The 21848-nt window shown below is 27.8% G+C and overlaps 4 protein-coding genes across 4 annotated transcripts; all 4 read left to right on the top strand.

Annotated features, from left to right (window-relative positions):
* The first annotated feature begins 6620 nt into the window (after positions 1-6620).
* Positions 6621-9546, top strand: LOC122519310 (protein toll-like). Its single transcript, XM_043638681.1, has 5 exons — positions 6621-6806; positions 7012-8009; positions 8085-8382; positions 8527-9141; positions 9229-9546. The coding sequence occupies exons 1-5, from the start codon at positions 6621-6623 to the stop codon at positions 9544-9546; spliced, it is 2415 nt and encodes an 804-aa protein (XP_043494616.1).
* Positions 9547-13086: 3540 nt separating this feature from the next.
* On the top strand, positions 13087-16011 carry LOC122519309 (protein toll-like). The gene is made up of 6 exons (XM_043638679.1): positions 13087-13272; positions 13478-13865; positions 14186-14474; positions 14550-14847; positions 14992-15606; positions 15694-16011. The coding sequence occupies exons 1-6, from the start codon at positions 13087-13089 to the stop codon at positions 16009-16011; spliced, it is 2094 nt and encodes a 697-aa protein (XP_043494614.1).
* Positions 16012-17605: 1594 nt separating this feature from the next.
* On the top strand, positions 17606-18988 carry LOC122519697 (histone deacetylase complex subunit SAP18). Its single transcript, XM_043639336.1, has 4 exons — positions 17606-17796; positions 18105-18211; positions 18362-18556; positions 18741-18988. The coding sequence occupies exons 1-4, from the start codon at positions 17725-17727 to the stop codon at positions 18832-18834; spliced, it is 468 nt and encodes a 155-aa protein (XP_043495271.1). The 5' UTR covers positions 17606-17724; the 3' UTR covers positions 18835-18988.
* A 91-nt stretch (positions 18989-19079) lies between these two features.
* LOC122519696 (BUD13 homolog) lies at positions 19080-21389 on the top strand. Its single transcript, XM_043639335.1, is given in 4 exon segments — positions 19080-19481; positions 19813-20601; positions 20603-20698; positions 20813-21389. Coding segments are annotated over 4 exon segments (1347 nt in total). The 5' UTR covers positions 19080-19377; the 3' UTR covers positions 21171-21389.
* Positions 21390-21848: the final 459 nt, after the last annotated feature.

The following is a 21848-nucleotide window of genomic DNA, read 5'->3' as shown; positions in this document are numbered from 1 at the left end:
TTTTTTAAAAGAAGAAAAACTACAATTCTTTCCGAATCCGAACAAAAATAGTGGCTTTCTACATAAATTACAAGTAAAGATAAAATAATTCAGGAAGCGATTGGAAATATTTCTGGAAATAATATATCAAATATTATTTGAAATAGCAGTTTCCTTGCATTTGAGATAAAATAGTATTTTAAATATTAAATCAAATTTCTTTTTATATTTATTGTAAATTAAATATTATATTTTATACTAAAAAATTAGATACAATTTCTTATTAGAATAATCTATTGCATAAAAGAGAATACTATAACACTGAATTTTTTGTAAATATTATATGTTTAAAAATCTTTACTTAAAAATAAATTGTGAAAACGATTAATATAATATAAAAAGAAATTATATTAAGATTCGCAATATTTGAAAATATACTTTGCTAAATGTTCTAAATTTTAGTACAAGTATCTTTCAAATAAAACGTTTTTCACACTCAATTTTAAACAATTTTTACAATTAATAACTTATATATATTACTTTTTTTTTAAGTTTTTCTTTTTATACAAGAAAAATATTTATCTCTAGAACCTCAACAATTTTTAAACGAATAAAATATTTTATTTTCGAAAGTATGTAATTTTTCGAAGAAATAAAATATATTATTTTTTGTAATATCATTCGTTGAATAATTAATATATATTATTTTCAGAAGTATAATTTTTTGAACAAATATAATATGTTATTTTAAAAATATATGTATGACATAAAACAAATTATTTTTTTACTATTTACGATTTAAAACTTTATTGTAACCAGCTCTGAACTTTGCTATTGTCTTATGATTTATAGCATATTTAACCATAATTTTTACTATTTATAAAGTTCTAATATTGCTTTCTTAAAGATATGCTATTATTTATAAATCGTATGGATTTTAAAGAAGATATTAATTTTGTTATTGTTGTTGGATTATCGATCACTAGTATAAACTATTCATTTTATAATCGTAGGAGTATATTAAACAATTGTATTTTATGAAAATAAATAAATTTTTAATATTTCAAACGATGTTAATAATTTTTTCAACGATTACCTATGTTTATACCAAGATAATACACATTTTTTCCTGTTAGAAAGATAAAAGATTACAAAAAATATTTACACATGTATATACAAATAATATTTAAAATATCTGTATATATTATCAGAGTTTAAAAAGAAAATGTAAACTATAATGCGCCTTTTCATTATTGTGCTATATTATTTCAGTTCAACTGATTTGAAAGAGTTGTGCCTAGAATATACATTGTACGACTCCGTTGTATTTTTTAGGGTAGAGTTGATATGGACCATTTGGAAAATCAGGAATTACGAACACTGTGTAGGCATTATTAACAATGGCAGGCGTTTTTGAACAATGTAGGAAACAGAAGATTCGTTACGGACTTTTCCCAGGCATTGAAGATAATACTTAGGTATTGTACAGAACACCAAATGGTATTTAAGCAATGTTGAGAAGAATACATTGTCGAACAACGGTATAAAAACAAAAGTTTCTTTTTTTGTTTTATTCACGATCCTATACTTTAGTCATCAAAATAAAATATTTTTCAGGGAAATGGTTTTAACTATTAAATTAATTTTACATTTTATTGTATATCCATGAAAACGATAGTAATTTATTTATTTGTACATGAATTCGGGTCCTTTCGCGATTATTCGATTGATTTCGTAATGCTTTCATCAAGCAAATCTATTTGTATAGTGTGTCGTTATTTTCAACCGAAAAATATTTGATTTTCGAATAACTGGATGCTTACAGGTTGCGAATCTATAAACAGGGATATAACCTAACACGTGGTATCATAAGCTTAGGTTTTTATGCAAATGTACTTCAACTTCTATATGTATAAATTATTTCCCTATCTCTATTGTTCTTCGTATTTACAGAGAAGTAGGTACGTATTTGCAAAATCGTTACTTTGACCTAACATTTTAAATCGAAAAGAACAAAAAGACGTTATTTGTCTTTTAATTTAATTATTGTAAAATCTATTTAGTTTAACTTCATATGTTACTTATATCTATCTAAGAGTAACATACTTTTATTTATTGTTATGAAAATAAGTATTAAATTCATAATTATACAATTATTACCAACTTTTCTATTAGCTTTTAATCTTAATGACACTTTTGTCTTCTTCTCTATTTCTATTTAAATCTTAAATATCTCTCAATCTTAATGAATATTCTGTCTTTTAGTTTTTTTATTCAAAAGCTTATAAAACTTCAAATATAATTTTTATTTACAAATTACATATATCGAAGAAAAGAAATCATCAAATAAGAAATAACATCATTGAGGCAATTAATGGAGTCTACATCATAATATCGACAGTTTGACAAAATCTTTCAACCAACACTTTTTTTTCTTTGATCGTAGGTAAGTACATAAAAAAATGGGCATAGAAAAAAAGAATAAAATTAGATGAATTATCAAAAAAAAAGACGCATAGTAAAAATTACGTCACATATTCTCTTTATTAAATTTAAATATAGAATATGTATTATAAATGTAAAAGTTTGTATAAAAGTCATTGTATTTAAACTTTTTCGGACCGTAGAATTTTAAAGAGTGTAAAAATATATTGTAAACTCCCAAACACATAAGAACATAAGACTAACTAACTAACTGTTACTAGCTGACTACTCAGTACATAAGAACATAAGATTAACTCACTTCTACTTCCTACTACCACCCGTATTGTCCGACTGCCCTTTTGTACTTTTCCGTCGAACAACGGAGCATCGGCCCCCCTCCATGGGTGACGCATACAGCCTCGGTTCCCTACACTTAATCTTAAGAGTACCGATATCCTAAGTAAACATCCGCACGCACTCACACTAGTGCAGGCGCCAACGTGCACGAACCTGCATGAGACGTTTACAATCGGCCAGTCCTGACGGTGACCGCCCTCGGTCACTAGACCATCACACATACATAAAGGCGCAATGTAAAATGAACATGAACATAAGGTTAATACATACATAAGAAGTACATAATTACAAACATAAGAATACAATCAAAAATTAACACATAAATAAAAGTAATAATCTGAAAGAGTAAAAATATAAGATAATCCATACATAAGAAATACAATTACAAAATAAACGCAAACGCAAGGCTAGTATAAAACGTCCTAAAAATGCTGATATAAAAGGGTCTAAAGTTTAAATAAACGCATACATAAGAAATAAAATCACTCGGATACAATATTTCTTTTCGATCTAATCAATAACTAAAATAATATTTATTCTTTGGCCTGTTCCGTTCCTCGCCAGGGACGCATGTTACAATATTCCCATGTTCCCTGATACGGTCTTTGAGATATTTGGAAGCCTCTTATATCGGCAACTACATATCTATCGTTTCGTAATTTCTTTATAACTTCGTACGGACCCCTAAATTTTGGTATCAGTTTCTTTCCAATCCCTACAGTGCTATCAAAATTCCTTACTACCACATAATCACCGACATTAAATTCTGACCGTATCTTATGATGGCGTTTATCATAATACCTCTTGTTATAATTTTGCTTCTCAGCCATTCTATCTTCTGCCTTATTCCTAATTGCTTTTAAATCGCGTTCGCTTATTGTGACTTTATTTAACGCGCGGTAATCGACGCACATTCTATTCTTACCGTTTTTCTTTTTGACTAACAAAATAGGGGACGCGTAATCCGATTCGCTCAGTCGAATTATTCCTCTTTCTAGCAAATCTCCTATTATTTCCCTAACTTGGTTTTTCTCGACAAACGATAAGCGACGGGGAGATAAATGAAATGGCTTATGCTCTTGTAATGTTAATTTCGGCTCCATGCTTATTCTAGGCTTTTCCGGACGAGGTGCATCTAAGTAATTTACCTTTAAGATTTCCTTTAATTCATTTTGTTTTTCCACCGCGATTTCGGGATTAATGTCTAATTCGGTAATTTGATTATCGGTGGAATCATCTATTTCTATATTCATAATCTGATCTATCACTACCTCTTCTTCAGGGCGCCTATCTTTTCTGCTAAAAACTAATCCACATCTTTTTAATGCGTCGCGACCTAAAATAACGGAGTTCACCATTGTAGTATCCGGTACTACCAACAGACGAGTGTCAACCCTTTCGCCGTCATCTAATTTTAAACTAACTTGTATCGAGCCGTGTACTTGCAGACGACTATGATTAATACCATAATATTCACTTCCGAGTTCCGGCGCAGAGTTGATCGGTCCCATCACTAACCCTTTCTTTATGAAACTCACGGGACTGCCGGAATCCAATAAGGTGTCTAAAACTAAGATGTAGTGTGTATTGCCTGAATCGACATCATAAGTTATCTTCCTGATGTAGTCGTCATCGGTGGTCACGTTCCTGGTGACGCTGTGGACTTCGCCACCCTTCAACGGGCATTCTGGTCTAAGATGTCCATGTTTACCGCACTTGTAGCAGCTGCCTCTTTCCCTCTTCGGACGGGGGCAGTTCCTCGCAAAATGTCCTGTCTCTCCACAGTTGAAGCATCTGGCATAATTTTCCTCCGACGGCCCCCTATGGTCGATCGGTTTTCTTTTTCCTTCTCCCGTCGGCCGCCGATGAAGCGTCTCCCTCGGTGCCGACACACTTGCGAATGCTGTTATCATAGATTCCAACGATGCATAACATTGCACCTTGGCCTGAGTGCGTAACTCCTGGCTTGGGATACCGTCGATCACGTAGCTAATTATTTCTTTTTCATCAATCGGGATGCGATTAGCTAATGTCACCTTGTCATGCACATAATCCGTAAAACTCTCGGTAGGCTTCCACACTCTCGCCTCGAGTTTGCGTCGTAAAATTAGGGGATCAACTTGCTGCCCAAACATCTTCCTAAGCTCGCGCAAAAGGTCGTTGCTACTCAAATCAACGCAATCCACTCGCGAGTGATACCATTTTAAGGCCTTTCCCCTTAGTCGGCTACAAACTAGGGCCTTAGAACTAGGTGCATCCAGATCGTAACTGGCAAGCAGTCCTTTGACCTGCTTCTCCCATCGGTCGAATTCGATATCACTGCCGTCGAATTCACCGATTAACTCCTTAATATCTTGCCACTTCTTCACCCTGGATCTTTCCGTTTCACTTATCACTGACTGAGGCGTCCTTCTTAAAAATTCCAACTCCCTACGTAAGAGATCAGCTTCTCGCTCAGCTAAATCCCGTGCCCGCCGTAACAATTCCATTTCCGTAGATGCGGGGTTAGGGGGTGGTACGTAATTCAAACCTTGTACCGACATGACTTCGGTCTGCTCGTCCGATTCTTCACAAGTGCCTCCCGACGTTAAACATAAATCTGCAGCAGGCGTTCCTGCCTCTAATAACCGCTTAACCAACTCGGTCTTATTTCCGGTCGTACTTAAATTCTTTGCACTGAGCATGTCCTTAAGCTGGTTCACTTTCAGTGTACTCATCTTAATGTTTTCGTCCAGTATCCTTTGATCCCGAATTCACTAACAGACCTCTAATTCACACACGACGCGTAACACAATAAATCGTAAAATTACCGAACGTCCATAAAACTTAGAGGATCTTAAACTTGACCTTAAGTCTTAACTCGAAACTGAACGTGAATCTTATCCCACTTTTCATAACACACGCGTGAATCGCGAATTTCTAATTTAGCGAGTTTGAATCCCACTTCTGAAATTTGTAAACATCCCACTTCTGAAATTTGTAAACATCCCACTCCTGAAATTTGTAAACATCCCACTTCTGAAATTTGTAAACTCCCAAACACATAAGAACATAAGACTAACTAACTAACTGTTACTAACTGACTACTCAGTACATAAGAACATAAGATTAACTCACTTCTACTTCCTACTACCACCCGTATTGTCCGACTTCCCTTTTGTACTTTTCCGTCGAACAATGGAGCATCGACCCCCCTCCATGGGTGACGCATACAGCCACGGTTCCCTACACTTAATCTTAAGAGTACCGATATCCTAAGTAAACATCCGCACGCACTCACACTAGTGCAGGCGCCAACGTGCACGAACCTGCATGAGACGTTTACAATATTGTGGAACCATTGTTGGTAAAAAGATCAGTTTATATTTTAGTTTAAAAAGTTTAGTTTTTAGTTTTTAGTTAACAACATTGTGTTATTGTTATTTTGAAAAGAAATATTATTTTTATATTTGTGGAAATTTCTATAACTTTTATTACTTCATTGATATTTTATTATTTTAATTATTAATTAAAAATAAAATTTTATATGCAATATTTGAGAAGCACTGCCCCTGTTGGGTATCCCACGAAATCTTTTATCATTTTTCATGGATAATTGATTTTTGCAATAAAATAGAACCTAATTATTAGGTGCTAAAATATAATTTATTTTTTAATTGGTCATACTATCTGGTCTCCTTAAAGTGACTGTAACACATTTAATTATTGGAATTTTAATTTAAAATTTTACCTACAAATTTTTTATTATGTATAACGTCAAGAAATACAAAAGAAAGTTTTATTGTAATTATCACAGTAGTGTTCCCCTTTAAAGTATCTTATATTAGTTCTTTTCTTTTCTAGTGGACTGGTAACAAACAATGACCAACATATTCTTAATAACATTTTACATTATCTTTACAACAATCAACGCTAATATTGATCCATGCGAGAAGAATGCACCTTGTCAATGCTTGGTAAATGATTTAAACGACATAAGAGTTTTTTACAAATCATTATATGGTGCGAAGTTAGGCATAGGCGTAAAATCATGGTCTGATTTGCAGGTATATACTCAATAACTTTCTAATTCATTATAATTCGGTTCAAATCAATTTAATTGTAACAAAATTTATATTGCAATATTTATTACTATGTCGTATAAGTAGTCTGAAATGAAAAAGTTTAATTCTGGACCTAATATTTTATATGTTGTTTAGTAAATAAACTTCCTATTTTCTTTAAATGAAGTTAAATGAAAATTTTTACCAGATCGATTGTAAATATATGGACGGAAGGGAAAACTTTGATTTAACGAGCGAACAATCTGGAAAGATACTCAATTCGCTGGAGTTTAAACATTGCGAATTACCAAACATAACTACACTAAAAAATTTGGTCAAAAAATTAGGAGTAGAAGATACAAATACATTCATCTTTAAATCTTTTAAAAAACTTAACGATACACTAAAAAGAGAGCATCTTCAAGAATTTTCAAATGTGACAAAATTAAATTTATCCCATAACGGTTTAACTAATATTTCATATGATTTGTTTTGGGATTTATACAAATTGGAATATCTTGATATGTCTGTAAATAATCTTACACTACCAAAGAATATTTTCCAAGTAACACGGTATCTTAAGGGACTTGAGTTACATGGAAATAATATGAAAGAGCTCGTCCCTGGATTATTTTATGATTTACCGTCTCTAGAGTTACTAAACCTTATGGGAAATGAATTAGTAGAACTAGATAACAAAATATTTGACGATCTATCATCATTAAAAGATTTGAACCTAGGAATAAATTCGTTATCGAAGTTACCGGAATTAATTTTTCATAAATTAGAGAGACTAGAAATAATTGATTTATCTTGTAATAAATTTCTCTATATTCCACGAAAATTGTTTGATAAAAATAAAAAAGTACGACAAGTATTACTTTATCGTAACAAAATATTTATACCAAAACTGCCAGATTATTTTTTGTCGAATTTAGAAGAACTAGAAGAAGTCGTTTTGAGCAGTAATGCATTAGTAAATCTAACAGAAAATCTTTTCTGGAACTCATCATCATTAAAATATATCTCTTTGAATCACAATTTTCTTGAAACTTTACCACAAAATATCTTTAGAGGTCTACAAAATGTTGAAAAACTCATAATTAATAACAACATGATTGATACTCTTCCAGATGGAATTTTTAAAGATTTGAAAAAATTAAAACTACTCGACTTGTCCATAAATCGTTTTGTTTCTATATCAAGGTACATTATTATACAATTTATAAAAGATTTATTTGTTATTAATTTTTTTTTAATTAAAATATGAATATTTTTTAGATATCTGTTTGAAGGTTTGACATCTTTGACTGAACTAAACATGGAAAGAAATCAACTGAAACACATCGAACATGCGGCTTTATTTACCATTAGAAATCTAACCATAGCTAGGTTCTCTTATAATCAGCTACAGTTAAACTATACAAATATAAAACAGACTCCTTTTTTTTATAATAATCTTCTCAAAGAATTGCATTTATCGAATAATGAAATAGAACATTTCTTTTCCTATTTGCCGACTAATAAATTAAACTTAAGATTATTAGATTTGAGTCATAACCAAATAAATACCATATCGGTAATTGTCAAATTTTATTATTCAAACATATATTAAAGTATTATTATTTTAATGAATCAAAATGATATGATCGAAAAAGAAAACAATTATTTTGACTTCAATAATTGTTTGTATTTGATTCTATTTCTTTTTTTTCTTTTATAGGCGAGTAATTTCATTTTAACGTCAAAAAAGATTCAAGTTGATCTAAGATATAATAAAATAAGAAATATTCTGCTAAAAAATATCGAGAACTTGGCAATTGGTCAAACTGAGAAACGTGACGTTGAAATCCTCGTGCAATATAATCCGTTATTATGTGATTGCAACTTGTATGATCTGTTGCGTTATTTAAACGATGATATGTCCATTACTGTTTATAATTATATTGATATTATGGTGGATAATTTAACTTGTAAACACTCTAATGGAATAGACGGGCCAATAATTAAACAACTGAATTATACTACCTATAAATGTCTTGAACACGATTACTTTGAAATTGTAGAATACTGTCAATTTGGTTGTACTTGTAGTATAAGACCTTACGACAGAACTCGAGTTTTAGATTGTTCAAACAGAAATATGTCTGTTTTCTTGATAGACCAGTTAAATTTAAATTTCGTGGGAAATTATCCTTTAATATTAAATCTAACCGGGAATTTTTTAACGGAGATACCATCAATTGAAGCTTTGGAACCACTAAACGTAACAGGTTTATTGTTATCTAATAACAATATTTCTCAAATAACTGTCGACAAATTATTAAAAAGTCTCACAGTAAGTTATTCTTTATTCTATTATTTTTTCTTTCTTTCATTAGTAGTAATTATCAAATTTTTCTGTTTTTTTCTTTTCCTTTTATAGGTATTAGAAATGCATAATAATAATATATCAAAATTAGATGAAAACGTGATAAGTTACTTTACTACTAGTCCTTTTAAAGAATTTACTTTAAGTGGGAATCCACTTATATGTAATTGCGATACTAAATATGTATTTGAATACGTCAAAATAATGCGTTTTAATTATAAGGATCTAAATAATGTAAAATGTAAGAACATGGATCTTCCTTTGTACAATATGACCATTGAACAATTTTGTCCATCTATTCCTCCACCTTCAGAACTAGACTATAGAGAGGAATTAAATGAAACGAGCACAGAGGTTTTGGCTGATTTCTAAGGAATGTAATAATATAAGTATAGTGATTTTTATCAGAAGATATTTTTTTCTCATTGCAATCATGATTATACTGTTTTAAGAACCATACTAAAACAATATAAATCGGTGAGTGTTAAATAATGTCATTTTTCTTATAGATGAAATTAGGTAAAAAAAATGTTTAGGGAGAATGACACTCTTTAACTTCTCTTAAATTTTACTATGCTGTATTAACATTAAGTGTGAATTAATTCTATATATCTTATTATTATTTATTCACGTAAAATTATAATCTTCTATTTATTGTCATTTAATCATTATATATAATAACTTTTTATATCTTAATCGACGATGCTTGGAACAACGATAGTAGAATTCTTTTTTAAATATATTGAAAATTTGGCAATTATTATCTTTGTAATGTTGGTAATATTTTTTAAAATAAGAAAAACTACAATTCTTTCTGAATACGAATAAAAATAGTGGCTTTCTACATAAATTACAAGTAAAGATAAAAAAATTCAGGAAACGATTGGAAACATTTCTGAAAATAATATATCAAATATTATTTTAAATAGTTATTTCTTTGCATTTGAGATAAAATAGTATATGAAATATAAAATCAAATTTTTTTTTATTTTTATTGTAAATAAAATATTATAGTTTATTCTAAAAAATTAATACAATATTTTATTACAATAATCTAATGCATAAAATAGAGAATATTATAACAATTAATTTTTAGTAAATATTATACGTTTGACAATCTTTAGTTTAAACTAAATTGTGAAAACGAATAACATAATGTAAAACGATGTTATAGTTAAATTCGCAATATTTGAAAATATACTTTGCTAAATGTTCTAAAATTTAGTACAAGTATCTTTCAAATAAAACGTTTTTCACTCAACATTTTAAACAAATTTTATAATTACTAACATATATATATTATTTTTTTTAAAGTTTTTCTTTTTGAGCAAGAAAAATAATTATCTTTAAAACCTCAACATTTTTTAAACAAATAAAATATTTTTTCTTTAAAAGTATATAATTTTTCGAAGAAATAAAATATATTATTTTTTGTAATATCATTCGTTGAATAATTAATATATATTATTTTCAGAAGTATCATTTTTTGAACAAATATAATATGTTATTTAAAAAATATATGTATGACATAAAACAAATTATTTATATACCATTTACGATGTAAAACTTTATTATAACCAGCTCTGAACTTTGCTATTTTCGTATGATTTATAGCATATTTAACCATGATTTTTAATATATACAAAGTTCTAATATTGCTTTCATAAGGATATGCTATTTTTTAAAAATCGTATGGATTCTAAAGAATATATTAATTTTGTTATTGTTGTTGGATTATCGATTCCCATTATAAACTATTCTTTTTATATAATCATAGGAGTATAATAAACAATTGTATTTTATGAAAATAAATCAATTTTTAATCTTTCAAACGATGTTAATAGTTTTTTAACGATTATCTAAGTTTATACCAAGATATTACACATTTTTTCCTGTTAGAAAGATAAAAGATTACCAAAAATATTTACACATGTATATACAAATATTATTTAAATATATCTGTATATATTATCAGAGTTCAAATGGGAAATGTAAACTATAATGCGCCTTTTCATTATTGTGCTATATTATTTCAGTTCAACTGATTTGAAAGAGTTGTGCCTAGAATATACATTGTACGACTCCGTTGTATTTTTTAGGGTAGAGTTGATATGGACCATTTGGAAAATCAGGAATTACGAACACTGTGTAGGCATTATTAACAATGGCAGGCGTTTTTGAACAATGTAGGAAACAGAAGATTCGTTACGGACTTATCCCAGGCATTGTACATAATAAGTAGGTATTCTGCAGAATACCAAATGCTATTTAAGCAATGATGAGAAGAATACATTATCGAACAACGGTATAAAAACAAAAGTTTCTTTTTTTGTTTTATTCACGATCCTATACTTTAGTCATCAAAATAAAATATTTTTCAGGAAAATTAATTTTACATTCTATTGTATATCCATGAAAAAGATAGTAATTTATTTATTTCTACATGAATTCGGGTCCTTTCGCGATTATTCGATTGATTTCGTAAGGCTTTCATCAAGCACATCTATTTGTATACCGTGTCGTTATTTCCAACCAAAAAATATTTGATTTTCGAATAACTGGATGCTTACAGGTATCGAATCTATAAACAGGGATATTACTTAACACGAGGTATCATAAGCTTAGGTTTTTATGCAAATGTACTTCAACTTCTATATGTATAAATTATTTCCCTATCTCTATTGTTCTTCGTGTTTACAGAGAAGTAGGTACGTATTTGCAAAATCGTTACTTTGACCTAACATTTTAAATCGAAAAGAACAAAAAGACGTTATTTGTCTTTTAATTTTATTATTGTAAAATCTATTTAGTTTAACTTCATATGTTACTTATATCTATCTAAGAGTAACATACTTTTATTTATTGTTATGAAAATAAGTATTAAATTAATCATTATATAAATTATTACCAACTTTTCTATTAGCTTCTAATCTTAATGACACTTTTATCTTCTTCTCTCTTTCTATTTAAATCTTAAATATCTCTCCATCTTGGTGAATATTCTGTCTTTTGTTTTTTTATTCAAAAGCTTATAAAACTTGAAATATAATTTTTATTTATTAATTACAAATATCGAAGAAAAGAAATCATCAAATAAGAAATAGCATCATTGAGGCAAGTAATGGAAGCTACATCATAATATCAAAAACTTGACACAATCGGTCAACCAACACTTTTTTTCGCTGATCGTAGGTAAGTACATAAAAATGGTCAAAGAAGTCAATTAGATGAATTATCGAATAAATAAGACGCATAGGTAACGTTTCATCACATCTTCTCTTAATTTAATCTAAATATAGAATATGTAAATGCAAAAGATTGTATAAAAGTCGTTGTATTCAAACTTTTTCGGACCGTAGAATTTTAAAGAGTGTAAAAATATATTGTGGAACCATTGTTGGTAAAAAGATCAGTTTATATTTTAGTTTTAAAAGTTTAGTTTTTAGTTTTTAGTTAACAACATTGTGTTATTGTTATTTTGAAAAGAAATATTATATTTTTATATCTGTGGAAATTTCTATAACTTTTATTACTTTAATGATATTTTATTATTTTAATTATTAATTAAAAATAAAATTTTATATGCAATATTTGAGAAGCACCGTCCCAGTTGGGTATCCCATTAAATCTTTTATCATTTCTCATGGATAATTGATTTTTTGCAATAAAATAGAACCTTATTATTAGGTACTAAAATATAATATATTTTTTAATCGGTCATGTTATCTGGTCTCCTTAAAATGACTGTAACACATTTAATTATCGGAATTTAAATTTAAAATTTTACCTACAAAGTTTTTATTATATATAATTTCAATAAATACTAAAGGAAGTTTTATTGCAATTATCACAGTTTCTCCTTATAGTATCTTACATTAGTTCTTTTCTTTTGTAGTGGACTGGTAACAAACAATGACTACCATATTCTTAATAATATTTTACCTTATCTTTACAACAATCAACGCTAATATTGATCCATGTGAGAAGAATGTACCTTGTCAATGCTTGGTAAATGATTTAAACGACATAAGAGTTTTTTACAATTCAATATACGGTGCGACGTTAGACGTAGGCGTTAAATCATGGTCTGATTTGCAGGTATAGACTCTATAACTTTCTAATTCATGATAACTCGGTTTAAATCAATTTAATTGTAACAAAATTTATATTGCAATATTTATTACTATGTCGTAAAAATAGTCCGAAATGAAAAAGTATATTTCTGGACCTAATATTTTATATGTTGTTTAATAAATAAACTTTCTATTTTCTTTAAATGAAGTTAAATGAAAATTTTTACCAGATCGATTGTAAATATATGGACGGATGGGAAAACTTTGATTTAACGAGCGAACAATCCGGGAAGATACTTAATTCGCTGGAGTTTAAACATTGCGAATTGCCAAACATAACTACACTAAAAAATTTGGTCAAAAAATTAGGAGTCGAAGATACAAATACATTCACCTTTCAATCTTTTAAAAAACTTAACGATACACTCAAAAGAGATCATCTTCAAGAATTTTCAAATGTGACAAAATTAAATTTATCCCATAACGGTTTAACTAATATTTCATATGATTTGTTTTGTGATTTATACAAATTGGAATATCTTGATATGTCTGTAAATAATCTTATACTACCAATGAATATTTTCGAAGCAACACCGTATCTTAAGGGACTTGAGTTACGTCTAAATAATATGAAAGAGCTCGTCCCTGGATTATTTGATGACTTACAGTCTCTAGAGTTACTAAACCTTATGGGAAATGAATTAGTAGAACTCGATGTCAAAATATTTGACAATCTATCATCATTAAAAATTTGAACCTAGGAATAAATTCGTTATGGAAATTACCGGAATTAATTTTTCATAAATTAGAGAGATTAGAAATAATTGATTTATCTTTTAATAAATTTCTCTCTATTCCACCAAAATTGTTTCATAAAAATAAAAAAGTACGACAAGTATTACTTTATCGTAACAAAATATCTATACCAAAACTGCCAGATTATTTTTTGTCGAATTTAGAAGAACTAGAAGAAGTCATTTTGAGCAGTAATGCATTAGTAAATCTAACAGAAAATCTTTTCTTGGGCTCATCATCATTAAAGTTCATCTCCTTGAATTATAATATTCTTGAAACTTTACCCCAAAATATCTTTAGAGGACTACAATATGTTGAAAAACTCATAATTAATAACAACATGATTGATACTCTTCCAGATGGAATTTTTAAAGATTTGAAAAAATTAAAACTACTCGACTTGTCCATCAATCGTTTTGTTTCTATATCAAGGTACATTATTATGCAATTTATAAAAGATTTATTTGTCATCAATTTTTTTTTTTTTAAAATATGAATATTTTTTAGATATCTGTTTGAAGGTTTGACATCTTTGACTGAACTAAACATGGAAAGAAATCAACTGAAACACATCGAATATGCGGCTTTATCTACCATTAGAAATCTAACCATTGCAAGGTTCTCTTCTAATCAGCTACAGTTTAACTATACAAATATAAAACAGTCTCCTTTTTTTTATAATAATCTTCTACAGGAATTGTATTTATCGAATAATGAAATACAACATTTCTTTTCCTATTCGCCGAGGAATAAATTAAACTTAAGATTATTAGATTTGAGTCATAACCAAATAAATACCATATCGGTAATTGTCAAATTTTATTATTCAAACATATATAAAAGTATTATTATTTTAATAAATCAAAATGATACGATCGAAAAAGAAAACAATTATTTTGACTTCAATAATCGTTTGTATTTGATTCTATTTCTTTTTTTTCTTTTATAGGCGAGTAACTTCATTTTAACGTCAAAAAAGATTCAAGTTGATCTAAGATATAATAAAATAAGAAATATTCTGCTAAAAAATATCGAGAACTTGGCAATTGGTCAAACTGAGAAACGTGACGTTGAAATCCTCGTGCAATATAATCCGTTATTATGTGATTGTAACTTGTATGATCTTTTGCGTTATTTAAACAATGATATGCCCATTACTGTTTATAATTACATTGATATTAGGGTAAATAATTTAACTTGTAAACACTCTAATGAAATGGAGGGGCCGAAAATTAATCAACTGGATCATACCACCTATAAATGTCTTGAACACGATTACTTTGAAATTGTAGAATACTGTCAATTTGGTTGTACTTGTAGTATAAGACCTTACGACAGAACTCGAGTTTTAGATTGTTCAAACAGAAATATGTCTGTTTTCTTGATAGACCAGTTAAATTTAAATTTCGTGGGAAATTATCCTTTAATATTAAATCTAACCGGGAATTTTTTAACGGAGATACCATCAATTGAAGCTTTGGAACCACTAAACGTAACAGGTTTATTGTTATCTAATAACAATATTTCTCAAATAACGGTCGACAAATTATTAAAAAGTCTCACAGTAAGTTATTCTTTATTCTATTATTTTTTCTTTCTTTCATTAGTAGTAATTATCAAATTTTTCTGTTTTTTTCTTTTCCTCTTATAGGTATTAGAAATGCATAATAATAATATATCAAAATTAGATGAAAACGTGATGAGTTACTTTACTACTAGTCCTTTTAAAGAATTTACTTTAAGTGGGAATCCAATTATATGTAATTGCGATACTAAATATGTATTTGAATACGTCAAAATAATGCGTTTTAATTATAAGGATCTAAATAATGTAAAATGTAAGAACATGGATATTCCTTTGTACAATATGACCATTGAACAATTTTGTCCATCCATTCCACCACCTTCAGAACTCGACTATAGAGAGGAATTAAATGAAACGAGCACAGAGGTTTTGGCAGATTTCTAAGGAATGTAATATTATAAGTATAGTGATTTTTATCAGAAGATATTTTTTTCTCATTGCAATCATGATTATATTGTTTTAGCAACCATACTAAAACAATATAAAGCAGGGAGTGTAAATATTGTCATTTTTCTTATAGATGAAATTAGGTAAATAAACCGTTTATGAAAAATGGCAACTCTGTAACTTCTCTTAAATTTTACTATGCTGTATTAACATTAAGTGTAAGTTAATTCTATATATCTTATTATTAATTTTTCACGTAAAATTATAATCTTATATTTATTGTCATTTAATCATTATATATAATAATTTTTTATATCTTAATCGACGATGCTTGGAACAACGATAGTAGAATTCTTTTTTATATATTTTGAAAATTTGGCAATTATTATCTCTGTAATGTTGGTAATACTTTTTAAAATAAGAAAAACTACAATTCTTTCCGAATCCGAACAAAAATAGTGGCTTTCTACATAAATTACAAGTAAAAATAAAAAAATTCAGGAAGCGACGGGAAATATTTCTGAAAATAATATATCAAATATTATTTCAAATATTTATTTCTTTGCATTTGAGATAAAAAAGTATTTTAAATATTAAATAAAATTTTTTTTTATATTTATTGTAAATAAAATATCATATTTTATTCTAATAAATTAAATACAATATTTTATTACAATAATCTAATGCATAAAATAGAGAATACTATAACACTGAATTTTTAGTAAATATTATACGTTTGACAATCTTTAGTTTAAACTAAATTGTGAAAACGAATAACATAATGTAAAACGATGTTATAGTTAAATTCGCAATATTTGAAAATATACTTTGCTAAATGTTCTAAAGTTTAGTACAAGTATCTTTCAAATAAAACGTTTTTCACTCAACATTTTAAACAAATTTTGTAATTACTAACATATATATATTATTTCTTTGAAAGTTTTTCTTTTTGAACAAGAAAAATAATTATCTTTAAAACCTCAACATTTTTTAAACAAATAAAATATTTTATTTTCGAAAGTATATAATTTTACGAAGAAATAAAATATATTATTTTTTGTAATATCATTCGTTGAATAAGTAATATATATTATTTTCAGAAGTATCATTTTTTAAATAAATATAATATGTTATTTTTAAAAATATATGTATGACATAAAACAAATTATTTATTTACCATTTACGATGTAAAACTTTATTATAACCAGCTCTGAACTTTTCTATTTTCTTATAATTTATAGCATATTTAACCATAATTTTTACTATATATAAAGTTTTAATATTGCTTTCTTAAAGATATGCTATTATTTGACAATCGTATGGATTTTAAAGAAGATATTAATTTTGTTATTGTTGTTGGATTATCGATCAGTAGTATAAACTATTCTTTTTATATAATAATAGGAGTATACTAAACAATTTCTTGAATAAAAATGAATCAATTTTTTTTCTTCTTAAAAGAGGTATTAATAATTTTTTTAACTGTTACTTTATTTTATATCAAGATAACGGCCACCTTCATTTTTTTAGAAGTTTATTATATAGTGTACATATTGGATAAATAAGAAATAGTTTGATACATCATTTCCGCCATCTTTTTAAATATCAGTGAACTAGAATATAATTTGCTTCTTGACGCATTTAAAGAAGTTATTTTATTAATTAACAAATGTTATAAGTATTTTTATTTTATAAAATAATTTAATAAATATGGCATCAGCCTTAGAATCCATGGTGGTCGATGAAAAACAACTTCCTGAAAAGCCAGTGGATCGAGAAAAGGTAAACAATATATATATTATCGAGATCATATTTATATATAAATGTTTTTATGAATATATTTTTAATATTTTTTCATAAATTTATTAATCTCTGATTTCTAAATCGTTTCTTACAATTTGAATGATTTTAAAGTTGTATGAGGTTATAAAATTATGTTTCTTTCTTTTAGATATAACCTAAATCTAAAGATTATAAAAATTATTATTTAATATTTTTAAGATAAATTTCATAACCTTTGTCTTCTAAATTAATCTTTGTAATCTGAATGAATTTTAAGTTATATTTGTTTTTATTATTTGTTTTTTCAGACATGTCCGCTTTTACTCCGAGTCTTTTGCAATACTGGACGACATCATAATATTATGGAATACAGTAGAGGAAATGTACCATCCAATGAACTTCAGATATATACTTGGTAAAGTTAAGATGATAAATATATTCTAACATTTATATCTGATTCATCTGAATCATTTAGTTTCTTTGCAAAAATATATGCTTCGTACTAACTCTTATTACTTGTATTTGCGTATATTTTGTATAATTTATATTTTACATTTAACAAAAGGATGGATGCTACTCTACGAGAAATTACCGGTCTTGTTAAGGAAGTTAATCCGGATGCACGAAGTAAAGGAACATATTTTGATTTTTCTTTAGTTACTCCGGAGTTAAGAAATTCTGGTTATAGAATGAGGGAGATTGGTGTTACATGTTCAGGTCAGAAAGGAGCTGATGATAATAAAACACTTGCACAAGCACGGTGTGTATTAATTACTTGATTATATATTTAAATGCAATTAAAGAATAACAACAAATTTATATGCTAAGAATGATTATACAATATTGTTAATAATATATTTAATATTAAGCCTTTGTTAGTGGAATACAATTTCAAAAATGTGGATAGAATTTTAATATTCATTGTATTTGCAATGTAATTACAGGTTTACTATAGGTGATTATTTGGATATATCTATAACGCCACCCAATAGAATGATGCAACCTGCTATTAGACGTGGAGGACTTCGTCAATATTAATAATACATTAATTTTCTCTGATTTCCGTAAATGTGTGCATAAAACAGTACAATAAAAAGCTTTATCATTCAGAATAAAATGAATTTGACGAGTGGGTATTTCTAAGATGCATAAGTTATTTTTTGTAATAATAAATGGTATAATAATTGATAAACATTGAAATATTATTTATACGTACTATATTTGTGTACTGTAATGAAATTAAAATAGAACATTTATTTTGGATAGCCAGTAAGTAAGATTTCATATTTAAAACGATAGTTACAAATTTGATTAGGAATTTTTTTATTCATAAATGCATTCTTTGATAGTATTGTACCGTCATCGAGTTAAGTACTTACTTTCGCCCACTAGTGGTCCCGGTACTAACTAAGATAATTTTAGTTACTCAAAAAGTGGACTTGTGAGCTTCTATGTACTTCTATATTCTTTGACCTAGCGTAGAATTCTATACGGGAGCTACATCTGTTAGTCCACGAATCGTTGCAAGTACTAGATGCGTTTGTGGTTAGGTATTATAATTTTATAATAATTTATTTTATTATGGATAAATCTATAAGTCAGAAAGAATATTTGAAGAAATATTTATCTTCTGGACATGGAGAAGAAAAAAAGAAGAAAAAGAAGCTAAAAATTGGTCCAAAAACGTAAGTTTACATTTTTCCTAACCCATTTCAATGATTCCAGCAATAATACCAACTTGTTTTCTTTTTTATTTTAAGTATAAAAAATATTATTTCATCACTCATTAAAAAGTCTTCACCAATTTATAAACGTATACCGAATAATTTATTAAGTTTTAAACTAAGTTCACTGATTTTACAAAAATAATATATTGGATAAACATACATAAAATTTACAAGAATTAGATGCACCTAAGTTTGTTTACTGAAACAATGAATTTTCTAATTTGTAATATCATTCAAAGACTTTATACTTTATATTTAATTCTATAATTAGATAATTTATGTTTTACAGAGTTAAGATCATTGATGACGATATTGACTTAAATAAACTAAGGCCCATCGAAGATGGTGAATTTGATATATTCATCAACGGAGAAGATGCGCCTCAAATAGCTGGAATAATTGATGAACGTGGACCAATTGATTTTTCTGATAAAAGAAAGTGGAAAATTATAGCCGATAATGAAGATGGAGAATTGCGATTTAAACAGAATGATTCTGTTATATCGCGTGAAAAGGAAAAAGAATCTAAAATTCCTAATTCTGATTTGAGTGTACTTAAAAAAAGTAAGAAGATTTCTGATTCGTATCTGAATCCACCTAGAAGAAATAAGAAGGACTATGATTCGGATTTGAGTCCACCTAGAAGAAATAAGAAAAATAATGATTCGGATCTAAGTCCACCTAGAAGAAATAAGAAGGACTATGATTCGGATTTGAGTCCACCTAGAAGAAATAAGAAGGACAGTGATTCGGATTTGAGTCCACCCAGAAGAAATAGGAGAAGCAATAATTCGAATTTGAGTCCACATAGAAAAAGTAGGAAGGCCAATGATTCAGATTTGAATCCATCTAGAAAAAGTAAAAAGAGTGATCGATCCACATCAAGACATTCTAAAAAAAGTAAAAAAGACTATGACAGTCATAAACGTCGCAGAAACTCTTCAAGATGGGACGATCAACCTGATGGAAATGAGTCGTCAAGTCGTGAAAATACAACGCATGATATAAAAATGAAGAAAACATTAAGTGGCATGAGCGCTGGTTTGCAAGATGCAAAGTCTTTGCGTGAAGAAACAGAGTAGAAGACGAGATTTAGAAGCTGAAGCTGCTGTAGAGCAAGAAAAACAAAAGCGGCAAGAGGAATTGAATGAAAAATATGACAATTGGGGTAGAGGGTAAGATCTTTTTTTTTTTCTTTTTAAATCTATATATCTACATATAACCTATATAAATAATATATAATTAATTAAAATAATATTTCTGAATATATAATTTCTATCTCTCTTCAGATTGAAACAAATAGAAGATAGAGAAGAAACATTCAAGAACTATCTTCATGAAGTAAGCAAACCATTGGCAAGATATGTCGATGATGCTGATTTAGACAAAGCGCTTAGGGAACAAGAAAAAGAAGGTGATCCAATGTTAGAATATATTAGGAACAAAAAAATAAAGGAAGGAAAAATCAAACCAGATGAACTACGATATCAGGGATCTTATATGCCCAATCGTTTTGGAATAAAACCTGGTCATCGTTGGGATGGAGTTGATAGAAGTAATGGATACGAAAAGAAATGGTTTGATGCGCAGAATGCAAAAACAGCATTACAAGAGGAAGCATATAGGTGGAGTACAGCTGATATGTAATATATATTTTACATTCATCTTATAAATATCAGAACACTTTTTGCTTTAACTTTAAAATTATCTGAGATGGTAATTTTCAAATATTGATAAATTGTATATAAAATATATTTTTTAATATAAGGATTGTACATAAACGAAAGTAGGTTGAAACATTTGAGCCTCAACAAAAAAGACTTATTATTTTTTTTTTGTTTAAATAAAAGAGTGATAAAAAAATTATTTCTATGCGAGGCTCAGAACTTTTCAATCCATCTAAATGCATTCAGAACATATAAAGCATAGTTTAAAAGAAAAATTAAGCCAACGAATGATGAAAAATGTACGAGTGTGGATGAAAAGTTTTAAGCCTAATATTAAAACAGTTTTTGTTATCAAACTACTTCTTTTATTTTTTGACGTAATTTCAAACTTAGAAAAGAATTGGCTTAAACTTTGTTCTACTTACGTATATACTATATTTAAATAAAAGCTCTATGGAGATGACTCCATCTTCGTTCAACCATTATTCGAATTGCCATAGTTTGCATTTAACCATTGATGTTACTTTTTATTCTTCGATCACATTTTTTTTTTGTGTGCGTACTTGGTCCATTTTTGGATATTTATTAAAAAAATCTTCAACCTGAAATTAATGTATTAGATAAAAGTAGATCCAATTTTTAATCGAATCGTTAAAGA

This window comes from Polistes fuscatus, unplaced genomic scaffold, assembly GCF_010416935.1.
Source record: "Polistes fuscatus isolate 324 unplaced genomic scaffold, CU_Pfus_HIC Scaffold3, whole genome shotgun sequence".
Lineage (NCBI taxonomy): Eukaryota > Metazoa > Arthropoda > Insecta > Hymenoptera > Vespidae > Polistes > Polistes fuscatus.
This window is presented reverse-complemented; position numbering and strand designations above follow the sequence as displayed.